The sequence below is a fragment of the Limulus polyphemus genome, unplaced genomic scaffold (genome assembly GCF_000517525.1).
Source record: "Limulus polyphemus unplaced genomic scaffold, Limulus_polyphemus-2.1.2 Scaffold865, whole genome shotgun sequence".
Classification (NCBI taxonomy): Eukaryota; Metazoa; Arthropoda; class Merostomata; order Xiphosura; family Limulidae; genus Limulus; species Limulus polyphemus.
In genome coordinates, this window is record NW_013666475.1 from 242,843 (window position 1) to 256,648 (window position 13,806).

Consider the following 13,806-nt stretch of genomic DNA (forward strand, 5'->3'; position numbering starts at 1 on the left):
CGCCTCTGATATCCGTCTTGCCATTCTTACTTAAAATGATTTTGCATTCAGAAATTCGGGACTTAAATACAGATTTGATGCACAAGAAAATAGTGCATATTGAACGTGAAGAAGGGAGCAAGTTGCACATGGGGAAAAAAACGCGCCTGATTTAAATGTCACACCTGAACGCTCACATCCTTTTAATTATGTTTGAAATTATGAACATTGGACAACATCATGAAAATTAAACCTTATTTTCAATAAGCAATCCTGAAAAATATTTGGGGGTGCTTAACTTTTTTCCAGGTGTATATAAAATGACTTGCCAAAGCACTAGAACTGAAAGCAAGTGATATATTTTTATGTTGAAATCAAATACATGAAGATTGCTGTATGAATTTACAAATAATTTAGAATCTTACTAACAATATTTTCAGTTTGGCTTGTGACATTTCTGATTGCCCATGATTCTTTCTTTGTAAGGTATTACAATATTATTTCCATTTCATTAATTGAAATTTATTGGGTTAGGTATTAAACAAAAGGTTTTGTGGTAAAGACCACAACCAAATACAATGTAAAAGTAGAATGGAATATTTGTAATGAGAATAATAGTTTAAAATTAAAATGACAACACTTTTAATTGTGTATTACTCTGTAAGGGTATTTTGTTAGTATGACCATTTATCCCTTACATTTGTCGAATGCTCCGTTTATTTGTACAGTATATGTACCAAGTAGACTGATCGTGATCCCTGAAGATTCAGAATAATACAGTTGTGTTTAAACTGAACAGTTATTTCTAAAGTAGTCAGGATTCAATTACCTCCAGTAACCATGTGAAGATTGTTACAAGAACTGTTGTACTGGTAGCCACAACCATTTCAAACTTTATCTTGGGTTCTAACAGCAAAGTATGGCCTCATAAATGCTTGTAGTGATCTTTTGAGTGCATTTTAATATTTCTATGTATTAACAGACTGAAAATATGAAGTACATGCCCTCTTTGTGTTGTTCTAATGTCAATGCTGATGTACATGGAGTATGTTGGAGGAGTATTCTTCTAAATGGTGTTGGGTAGTCATTTCCTCTCAATAATATGTTTCTGCTGTAATTAATAAAGACCTTTCCAAAACAATGCAACAGATCACAATATTGGGCAAGGAGTATACACTCCACCCTTGATACTGTTGTAATCTAGAACCATTACTGGCCATGCATAGTAAAATAATAGAACAATACTTTTCCCTTTTGAGTATAATATGAAGTGAATTCACATAGAGCAAATTCAGTTGAAACCCTGCACATCCTCATCACCATCTCAGATGGAAGTTCAACTTCATCTTATTGGTTGCATGTCCACTAGTTTTTGACAACTTTAAACTTGTGTTAGATGTGTCACAAATTAATTTTGATGTCAGATTTTCTACATTTGCTTGGAATATACTGTTTCAAGGTAATCCTTCATGAAATACGACTTGTTGCTCACAACTGGTAATATTTTCTGATGTTACATAACACTGCTGAAGAGTCTGCATCCATTCATTGAAGATGCTTGTTATAGGATCACAATTTTCCTTTGTTTGTGTTCATTCTTTGAAATTTGATGAAGTCTTTTTGTATCATTGCATCTGGAAAACTAGTCTACACTTTTTCGATTCTGAAACTTTTTGAGTGCTTCATTATTTAATTTATAAAGACCACAATTTTTAACATTGTAACTGAAAACAAGACAACTACTGCTGTTGTTTTTTTAATGAAACATCAGAGATATCCAGCAATAAACTGTAACTTTGGTATAAATTGATTGGATTTAAGTATGATTAAAGTTTATAGTAGTTTTAAGGATGTACTTTATAATGTATTCAGAATTTATAAAAATCCAACTTGTGCAACATCTTTATGTTTGGTTTAAAACTTCATTTTGTTTTATTGAAAACTGCAAAAAAATGGATGTTTGCCATTTTATTTTCAGCTTATGGTACATGGGCTGAAGTTTATTATCTTGAATTTCCAACTGAAAATAAAACTTGTTTATCGTGATTTTACAACATTAAAAAATATATTGCAGTCACAAAAAGGTGATATTGACTTTACTTTGTGATGAATTGAACTAAATTCCTAGTTAAAAGAATAGTTATTGAGTATAATTGAGCTGTTTCTGGTATGTACTACTAAAATATTTCATAATGATGAAAATGGACAGAACATCAAAAACACTACCATACCCTGTCAATAAGTTTAATACACCAGACTTCAGAACAGTGAACTCTACAAGACTGATTACAGCAAATTTGATTACTTACATTTTTGCCTAAGAATAAAAAAGTTAAACTATCCAGAGAATATGGTAAATTAACTATATAGTTTCATTATAATTCCTGTGTAAACACTTTTCTACTGCTAGAATTTATGTCCCTATTTAGACCTTGTAATTATATAAAAACAAAATACTGTTTGTAGAATATAGTAGCATATGTGAGGAAGGTATGAAGACAGCTATTAAAAATGCTGATTTGATAACAGTTATTTTGTACTAAATAAGATATCAGCGTATTATGTATTGACAAAGAATACTAGCTTGTTCCAGTGCACAAGAAAATCCAAAACTACTAAGAAATTTGTTAATCATGTTAAAAAAAAGGTATGCAAGGAAAACTGCATGTTGGGCATTTGTCTAAACACTACAAAATCAAAGAGTGACAACAATACTTATCATTAATTTATGACTATTTGTATCATAAAAAAATTCTCAGAAAACTAGATGTTAATTCAAGATGGTGTTGTGTAAAGCTATACAAGGACTATATGCCCTAGATTTTCCTACTTTTGAACTGAAAAACTAGAGGGAAGATAGCTAGTGAACAACACTTGCTGCCAACTCTTGGACTATTCCTATCTCACCAAATAGTGGAACTTAACCATCACTTTTAAGTGTTGATCCACAGTCCCAAAGTGCAGAGCACAATTTTATGTCAACAGCACACAAACCATGAACCCTCAGTAATCACAGTTTGAACAAACTAACCGTTAGGCTATGCCCAAATCAAAACTTAAGAGAAAAAATATTTATAAGGAAAAGTGTTTCTGGACTACTTAATGAAGTATGGAAAAGTCTTCCTTACAAAAACATCTTTAAATATACATTTACTGTTATGGGAAACTTGCACAATGTAAAGTACCAATTCAGACAAAAAGAGCACTGTGAAATATTTCAGGAATGGAGCCTCATTTATCAATAAGAAAGTAATAAATTACCTCTAATGGTCCATAAGAAACTTTGCAAATGAATTAAGCACCAATGATAAATTTCAGTCAGAAAAATGTATTTTCAGTTGTACAAACTATTAAGTGTTTATAGAACTAACCTAGTCTAAAATGCATTTTGTTAGTTACAAGAATTAAAGTTGCATCCTTACAAAGAACCTGTGCAGTCTCTTCTAGTAAGATATACTGTGCATAGGTATCATGAATAGATAAAACTGTTTTATTCAACCCTACTGTTATTATGAGCAGAGTATGATAAAACAGCCATATTTTATCCTTTGAACTTTCCTAACCTAGTACCCATAATGTTTGTAAATTTTGGTTTCTTGTGCACTGGAAATGTTATCTTGAAAATATTTGTAGAAATATCTGAATTTAAAATGTTTTCTTTAATCATAAAGATTTGTAGTGCACTATTACTTGATAACACAGAAAGCCTTAATTACAATTGTATATATTTTTTACATACCATATTCTGCAAACAATACTCTATTGTTAATGTATATTTAACATTTCTAGGACACTCGATTTGAACATTATAAAAAAGAACAACACAGCAATCTTTAAAAAGTTACAAGCAAAAATCACAGTATAAAATTAATTTGGTTAAAACCATATATAAGAAAAGATAAGACACAACTGCTGTTTACAACAGCATACATACACACAGCATTTAACTCCAGTAATGTGCTGTTAATTAAAACAATCCATCCACCATTTTTTGAAGATCTATATTTTGAATTTTTCATATGACATAATGATGACCACACTGTATATACTACATCATTTGTTATATGTGGGATTTATGCATACTTTGAAATTTGCTCAACAGAAGAAATAAGAATTTAAGCTGGTCGCTAAGACTAGCTTACAAAATTTTTTTCTAAGATTTAAACAATGCATTCAAATTATATGTATTACTACTAAAGTGAAAAAAATAGATAAAATAAACAATAACTTAATTAACTGATAATTATAGTTAACACCTGAGGATGCTTTAGTTTAATATAGTAAAAAATAAATGTGAAGCCCAATCCATCATTCAGTTTACTATTTGTCACCAAGTTTTACTGGTTTTGTGGAATTACACCTCTCATCAGTAACCCTAGACAAGAGCAACTTGAAATAATGAAATTAGGCTTCATATAGTGGTGGAGTGTATATTATATGTATGGTGTTTTGAGATGTCTTTTACTCACACAGTGATTATATATTTATGTAGGAATTTCAAGAATTTGCAGCATTGATGCTATTTATTCTTTGACTTAATAATGTTAATAAAAAAGAAAAAAAGATTTAACTTTGGAGGTGCTTATTGATGAGCTATGCATACATTTATTCCAAAAACAACACTAAGTCTGCAATCTGTAACAGTGCATCCATATGTATTATTATCAAATTAGATGGCTAATTTTCTTAAAATAAATTTCTTTAAAAAAATTATAAAATATGGACAAACTGAACTTAAATTAACATTTTCTTTCTAATGAGGTACAGTTGTGTTCCTGAATCCTTCATTTACTTAACACTATTATTAAATCTTGATTTGTTTTACCTATGTTATGCTTCATCCTTTTAACCCTATTCACAAGTCAGTTGTCTTTTCCTGATTATTATGATAGAAAGCTGTAGTTTTTGTTTCAAGGTAAAAAAATGCTATGGTTTTGTATTGGAAATATTTCACTTTCCAATTAATATGATGTTGATATCTTTTCACTCTCCCAAATTCACTGTTATTTTCAAAACATTGTTTTTGTAAGTTATCCAAAGTCTCTTGATATGTTTGATTCAGAAAACAATTATATAACAAATGATACAGATTACCATCAGTTATTGAAACATACTGTTGCTTCAAAGATGATGTAGCAATATTTGTTGTGACAACAACTGTTAAAATGTAATAGTAATTCCTGTGACACGACTATTACATGCTTTAAGATGTAAAATATTTTTGTGATCAGTTTTGTATGTTGTTATATCAGCTTCTGATGGTATTCTTGCAATAAAGATTATTACTCCTAGGTAAATGTACCAGTATTTCTGTCATAACTAGCTACAGATATGTGCACCATAGATTAATGGCAGCTATAAGCTAGTATATTTGGTCAATTAATGGTTGAGATTTAAAATCAAAAATTGAGTATCATAAAAAATGTCATGAATAATGCTTGTAACAAAATAATTCTTACTTCTGTTCTGAAATACTGAGATCAAATAAAGAATAGAGAATGAAAATCAGAGTGCTTTTGTGTCACAAAATCCAATTTAACATTATACTGGAAGTAGAAATATGCAAAGATAAATTGGTGAACAACGATACAAGGTTCAGCCTGAGGAGTGAAGAAACAAAACAGATGCCTAGCACAACATTAACTTGAAAGCAGCAAAAATAGTGGCTGATATAATATAGATAAAATCTCTTAAAACAGACTTTTAGGTAACAGTAAACTTATAAAAGTGGCAAAACTACCAAATATATTTGCAGCAAGCCAATTCCTGAAAACTTAAAACAGTATTCAAGCTGTCTGCAGTTTTAAACAGAACACAAACATTTGTGAATCAGTATATGATATTTGAGAGAATCACAGGATATTACTAGATATAATATCGAAGGCATAATAAATTTGTTTTTAAAACAACAAAAGGTCAAAAAATAGCATCTCAGCATATATTGAGAAAACTGTCCAATAAAAGAAAAAATAGCTTTTCAAAGAGTTGATCCATAAGATGGAATAGCTGGTTGAAAAAGAAATTCAGTAAGAAATACAAGCACTGATACAGAGAAAGTTCCTCATCACAAAAAGCACTAATTTATTAGCAAACCAAACAAGTGTTCATTCAGCAGCAAGTTTGTTACATGGTACATTTTACTCTCAAGTACACTGAGAGCCAGACTGATGTAGAGAATCCTAGAAGCAGGTCCCCATGGGTTTAGAAAACAGAAAGAAAAGACAGAAGAATTGCTCTCATGATAAAATTAATGTTTCCAAGGGTAATAAATTACTAATGAAACTTGGAACTGCATACTTCAGGTCTTTGTCATTATGGAAAAGGAAGAAAAAAATTATATAACTTAGCTTTTAATATTCTTAACATGAATCAGTTCAGGGATTTAAATGGATGTTAGCTATAGTTAAATTCAAGAATGAATCTAATATGCAATTCACAAGTAATATATACTGTAGCTGTAGCTTTTTTAGATTCATACCAGTATTGCTATACCACAATTATCTTGAATTATCATTCGTTACTGAGGTGCAGGATCTAATTGTGCAACTGTCATAATATAAAGGTTGCTGTGTCATTTACTCCATCAAGCTAACAGTAAATAAACACTGGTGAAGATCAACAGTTATTTCCAACTTAAAATTATAACCATTTAACAGCATAAATGATAAAAACTATGCTTCCCATACAGGAATCAAAGCTGTCATAGAATCACAAAAAATGTGTTAATACTAAGACATATTAAGTTCTAACTAGCTTCTGGAACACTAATTTACTTAACCATTTTGAGTTCAGGAAAATATTATTACAAATGCAAAATAACATAACATCCTTGATTTCTTTTCCATTGCATTTCTATTTTCTCAGGGAAAATTACTTTTGAAACACATTTTGAAAAATGATACTTTTAACAAGATACTGGTAATAAATCAAGTCAACAGGAATTTATATGTACATTAGAAAAACATAACTTTCATATTGAAACTGGAAGACAAACATATCAGCTGTCTACTTTGAATCTCTATAAAGTAAACTCGGTCAACAGACTATACATCAAACAGTATTCACTGTGTCATCACACGACCTAAACTTTGTTTAACACAAGTCAGAACACTGAATTACATTAACATCATGTTTTGTTTAAAACAAAACTGAACAATTGTTTCTCTACAAGATCAATGCTTTAAATTTAAAATCATGGTTCACACTGATTTGTATATATTTTGAATTATATGTTTTTTTAATACTTATTCAGTTCTTTGTAATAAAGAAAATTCTGACCACATGTTCCTGTAACAGGCAGCTTCTTCTACCCGAGAGGCTGGGTCTCTCTTAACAACCACTGAAGTGCACCATGTCGTCCCTGCTCCTCTAGAGCCTTACCTACCTTATCTCTACAAAGTCCATGGTATGAGTCCAACCAATCAACCTATAAATACAACCCCAAATTTATATTAGCATGAGTTCTCATCTAAACATAATTAATCTTTGATTAGTCCTCATTGACTCAGATTAACGTGTACAGCATATTTGTTTATGTAATATATATACACACACATACAGGGGCATGTCCAGATATTTTTATAGGGGAGGGGCTCAATGAATGGTAAAAATATGAATAAATCAAATTTACTTTATAGTGAGTGCTTTATTCTTACAATGGGTTTACAAACAGCATCCTTCATGGGTGCCCAGCAGTAAACATATCAACATCCAGTGGAATATCTTTATAGATATTGAGTAATAACAAAGCATTCAGACGATCCTCTTTCATTGTACTCTGCAAATCACTTTTGATTTGCTTAAGTCAAATTTGCTCTTTCCACACTTGCATTTGTGGCTGCTTGGAGAAAACAAGAGCCACAAAATGGTAGCAATATTTGGAAAGTTTGACATTCATAGAGAAGAGAGTTGATCTTACAGTAGAAGGTTTTCCCGATTCTCCATCCCAATGACACTTCCAAAGACTTACCTCTTGATCACATGATAACAAAGCCAGGAGATCACTGACATAATATCACATAAAATCATTCTGTCTTTCTTCACTCAATTCGACGATGTTTGTAGGTAGTAGATAAATCCCATGCATAGCCTGGGTTAAAACTTGACTGAATCTGACTGAGAGTTCCAAAATTAGACTGTCCAGATAGAGTACCAAAACAACCCATCTCAAATACTCTTCTGCAGAGTCTGCCTCTACATTGTTCTGTAGTGTCTTCTTTTTTGCATCACCTCAGCAAAAAATTTCAACCAGTGCTGCCAGTTGGGCCAGTTTTTCCATCTTATTAAATATACTGTGAAACTCCTCTTTTGAGTTTGATCAAATCTCCTTGAGCTGATCCTCCACCAAGTTAACCTTTTTCGAAAGCAGAGACAACATCCATAGTGCTTCCCTGAAGCAAAATGCTCAATGACTTAGTGAACCCAAGTGAAAATAAGGCACACTAAAAAGAAACAATGAATGAAGTGGTATTTACTTGACTGTAGATACTATTTGCTTCTGTGAAAGTCTTGCCATCTCAATCTGATCATAGTTGCTTTGTAGTAATATCCTCAAGACAAGTAACCAATAAATCTCTGGAGGTGTTCCACATTCTGTATGTCGCTCAACCCACTGTCTCACAGAGTATTTTGACTTTTTTGAGCTTTATCTAAACAGAAACCTCTTCAGTGATTCACGTGATGGTATGTTCAAGCTCACAAGAGTGCTTTGGTGAATACTTAAAAAATAATCCAAAAGACTTCAGTGTTGAGAGCATGTTGTGAACTTCAGATAGTGAGCAAGACTTGGATAAGGCCAAGCTCGGATCGTGACTGGAGCAGTGGGTGTATATTACTTTAGCAGACAACTCCTGAAAGCAAACAGCACAGTCCTTTTGTTTTCCGCTCATATTACCAGCTCCATCATTTGCTTGTGCGCAGCAATTTTTGGGCTTAAGCTGCAAGTTTGTGAGTGATTGAACTTTGGAACAAATTGCCTCTCCTGTTGTAGATTCACATTCTATAAATTTTGTTAGCCTTTTGACAGGTTTGTCACCTTTAAGATACCTCAACATGACCCCTAACTGCTCCCAGTTACTACTATCTGAATAGCAAAAATGGGACCAATTTCTTGTGACTCAAGTTCAGTGACTATATGCTGTTGCAAAAAAATCTTTAATGCACGACAAGATATCATTCTGATTTCTGTTAGAAGTATATGTTGCATTTTTCTTGCAATTTTCTGAATGCTGTCGCGAGACTTTGTTCCCAGCATTGATTATAAATTCCAAAAGGGCTTTAAAGTTTCTCTGATTATCAATCCATGCTGTAGTTAGAGTATGCCTAAAGATAGTGTCAGAAAAGGAGAAAATAAGTTACTGTTCCCTCTATGGGCTAGGTCTTGTTGACCACAAAATTCAATGCAATTGATAACAAAGTGAAGCGGTTTCTTCTGATGAGATCCTGTGCTTCATGTGAGAGTGTCAAATTAGCATGAGCCTTCAGATTCTTAAGTGTGGCAGTAAAACCACTCATTAAGGCCCTGGATTGCTTATGATTGTCTAGTGTGAAATATTCGCTGACATAACTTAAGGTGTCTTTCCAGTTCCGGTACAGTTGTGTTATTAAAACTTTAGATTAGCTACCATGTTGTGGAACAGCAAGGAAAAGGATGCAACGAAGACAAAACAAACCATCCATTTCAATTGAATATGAGAGGAAATCAAACCTTTCAAGCCAATCAAACTGACAAGAATGCTTACATATCCCATCTTTTTTTTGTCTTTATCAAGATAACTTTTCCCAGGAAAGCAAAACTGTTTTTCTGGAATGTGAGTTTTCATTAAGTTGCACTTAGTTTTTTTAGACCAAAGAGAACTTGCACAGAAAGTACTGCTGACCATGCTGATGATGGAAGATTGCACATCAGATGCCACACTAATTTCTGCTGATGGCAAGGATGATAAGACTTGTAACTGTGTCCAGTCGTATAATATAAGCAGATGTTTGACATGGACACTTAATGAGCATAAAAACAATTGTGTACATCCTATTTTAATAGTTTTAGAACTAACAAATGTCTAAAAAACGAAAAGTTATGAAGTCCATTGGCTTTTAATCATGATTAAAGCATCACAAAAACGTACAGTACATAGTGCTATGCCTGATAGATATACTACGAAAAACTAGTACATCACAATCACTGAGTTACACATCACACGACCATTTGGAATTTAGTGACATAATGGCAGACAACAGATGACGAGCCACGACAAAACTGCTAATGATTGAACCTAAAAATATCTAGATTTAACAAAACAAATTACAATTTATGTAAAAGTACATGTATTATCATGGATGGTTTCAAAGTCACACAGGCTGGAAGAATTCTGTTATTCTAACACATTTTTGTTACAATCATTTTCCTTGAGTTAACAATTCAAACAACTGTAACTGTGCAAATGATTGATGTATAAATAGATTCCCGCTTTACTGACACATCCATACAATATCTATGGACACATCACGTGCAAGTGAAGTGCATAAATTTCAGAAATATTCTATGGAGACATGGTGAGAAAATTTTTGTTATTGGGAAATTATTATGTTGGTGCTTTATTTAATAATAGCACTTGTTGTGAAATGCAGGAGCACGTTGCATCATAGAACTAAAAACTAAATCTATTGAAATAAATTAATTTTATTTGCCATGGGCTGCTGCACAGGTTTGTTTCAAAATTGTTAAGCAAAGCTACAAAAAGCTAACTGTACATAGCCATCCATTATTTTGAAGTGACAGATTAGAGAAAATTAGTCAACATCACCTTCTCTCTTATCTGACCAAAGAGTGAGATTTGACCATAACTCTTATAGCACACCTCCAACCCCAAAGTGTAGAGTGCACTTTTGTAAAAATAGTGTGTGAATCATGAACCCTCAGAATCACAGCAGTTTAATTCATATTTTAATATGTATTAAACATCTTCTAATTAATTATTCTGTAATTCACATGCTAAATTTATTGGTAAAAAAAAAGGGGTAAACAATTTTAAAAGTTTCCATCTTTCAAAGCAAAGTAGTTGCATGAAAGTTTTGGATCATGAATGTACCAATCTGTAATTTCTATAAACTTGGCAAAATTTTTTACGAATATTTCTTTTCAAAGTGATTATTTTATATAAAATAAACATCTAAGTCTTGTTTTCTAAACAATTTAGAATTAAAATATATGTTTTTAGTTTTTACCGAAATCTGGTAGGTTCTGTACAACTGATATTTTTAATATTACTAAGATTGCTTTAGAGTAAGTTATTGATTAAACCTCTTTATTTTGGCACTTCCTTAAGACATATACACAACTATGAATACCTTCTGAATAAAAATTACAAGTAAAAAATCCATATTATAATAAACTTTACCAGAAATCTGTCAAGTGTGCACCATCACTCTGAGATTTCTGTAAAATAGTATGTTTCAGGGCTATGTGTATTGTTTAAAATTTATATATGAGATAGAAAAACAAGCATCAGCTGAAACATACAGAAACTCTACTTCTATAAAACTGTTGGGGGGGGGGAGTATCTACAAAAAGATGGTAGTAAGTGAGCGTCAAAAAGTTGCACACAAATGTTTAATTTTTTTGTATCATCAGAGAAATACTTCCCCAAAGATCAATAACTTGGAATAAACAGAAGTTTTATAACACCAGAAAACATGCAGTCTAACATGCTAACCACTCCTGGCCTTGATAATATTCAACTCCAAACTGCATTTAACAAATCAAATAGGGTAAGTTTACTCAAGAAGATAAAACCACAGAACTCTAGATTTTACTTATTTCCCCAACAGTTTATTTTACAGCATTTTTAAGAATGAAACAAAACCATTGAGAATTCAACTGTTGATAATGATTTTAGATTAAGAAAAAAATGGCTTTACTGAACTATATAAGTAATAAGATACACGTTGTCTTGCATTCTTATAAATTTATCTATTTCACATTTAGCATCATAAAATTAAAACTGTTCACATTTATTAGTGACCCACTGAAGTGTTTATAGCTTTATGATCTTGAAGACAGTGGTGATACATTATTTTAAGGTTATGCATTTCATCCATTCAAATGTGACAGCATCATAAAATTGTTCATACCTATGTTTATGACATGAGTATCATCAGTCTGACTGGAATATTTTATTAAATATATACAGGTATAACTTGAACATCAGTTAACATTACAAACTATTTTTATCACAACTTTCTGTGTTGTTTTAGATTTAAAATTCCAACTGAACATTTACTGGTTTATATTTTTTAATGCACAGTCTTGTTTCTGAACATTGTGTTTGTATTGTTTGTCTCTGAAAGATCTTCAGTTCAGTTTGTTGGTAATGATCAGGTTTTCCATCTGAAGTAGTCCTAATGTCTGAACCTTTGTATCATTTTTATTTATATTTCTTACTGACAGAGAACATCAGTGTGCTCTGAAAAATATGTACATAATTTATTTTATTCATTAATGTATGTTTCTCAACTGATATTAATTATATTTCATGGATCACACTTATCAGAATTAATAAAGTAGTTTTTAATGTATTTTGGTAAAATACAGATTATAACTAGATCATAGTACAATACTTGTAATAGCCTAGAATGCTTTTTAAAAAAATTTCCCTTAATGAGAGGAGTACCCTATAACCCAAGTGCTTTCGCTGAAGAAGAAAGGTCCACCTTTTGAAAGTGCTCGAGTTATAGGGTATCATATTTTTGTGGTAAATTATTTTCTTCAATATACAAGTTTTCCTAACATTGGGAGTAAGAAATATTTGTTTTATGAATTCTTCTGAAAGTAATAATGCTCAGTAGCTTTAAGAGCAAAAAATGCACTAATTCACACAATTACCCTGTAACCCAGCCATTTGTGTCAAATGCATCATCTCTGTAAATGGGCTTAGTCATTTTGACTGACCTTGTAGCCACCATGAAAACTATACATAATATAACTGAATGTACTAAGTGTATTTTCACAATCTTTGGCAAGCTCTTAGTAAGCATTATAAACATTACAAGTCAGTTGTAACAAAAATCAGGTACTTTTAATAATATATTTTTACTTAAGATTTAGTCAGTGAATTTATGAAGTCTTTACTGAGTCAGTCTGAATGCAAGGTGATTTTATCGCTAAGAATAAAACTTCTTTCCATCTTACAGCCTTCATATTTCTTTGCATAACCTCTAGAACTTCCTAAATGAATATTAAATCTTTTCAGTAAAACTTTATAATTTATTACAGAACTAAAGAAACATCAAAGACAATTGTACATTTCACAAATAATTCATTTATTAATGACCATGATTTCACCAGTATATATATCATCGGGTACAGACTTAAATGGTTTGTAAATGGGTTTATGTATCTTTAACCAAAGAACTGGAAGTAACCTTGACATTTACCTTGAGACGAGTGGGGAGGAGTTTAAGTTGGTTTTATTTTCTCTACCCTAACATTTAACTGTAGGTAAATCATCAATGTACTGAAATAAAATCAATATTCTTTTCTAGAATGACTACAGATTGTAACAGACTATTATAATTATTTATCCTAACAGCCTCAGCTTTCAAACAGTTTTGCATATGCTTGCTTTTAATTTTATTATTTTACAATGCCTTTTACACTTTGTCCAAGTACATGACAAGTAATCAACCACATCTTAAGCTGGTCTTGTGAATTATTTTTATTTAATCTTTTTCATTTACTTTTGATTATCTAGTTTAATAAGTTTCTAATATTTACATTTTAGTTCCTTTTTTAAAAGTATATATAACAATAAATAAAAAATATATAAAAAC

General features: G+C 31.3%; 1 protein-coding gene across 1 annotated transcript in view; it reads right to left on the reverse strand.

Annotated features, from left to right (window-relative positions):
• Window positions 1–5,075: 5,075 nt before the first annotated feature.
• LOC106460930 (xaa-Pro aminopeptidase 1-like) overlaps window positions 5,076–13,806 on the reverse strand; it is a 60,781-nt gene continuing 52,050 nt past the window's right edge. The window contains exon 20 of the mRNA XM_013920686.2: window positions 5,076–7,405. Coding sequence (XP_013776140.1) covers window positions 7,286–7,405 — 120 coding nt within the window. The 3' untranslated portion in view covers window positions 5,076–7,285. The remainder of the gene's footprint in view (window positions 7,406–13,806) is intronic.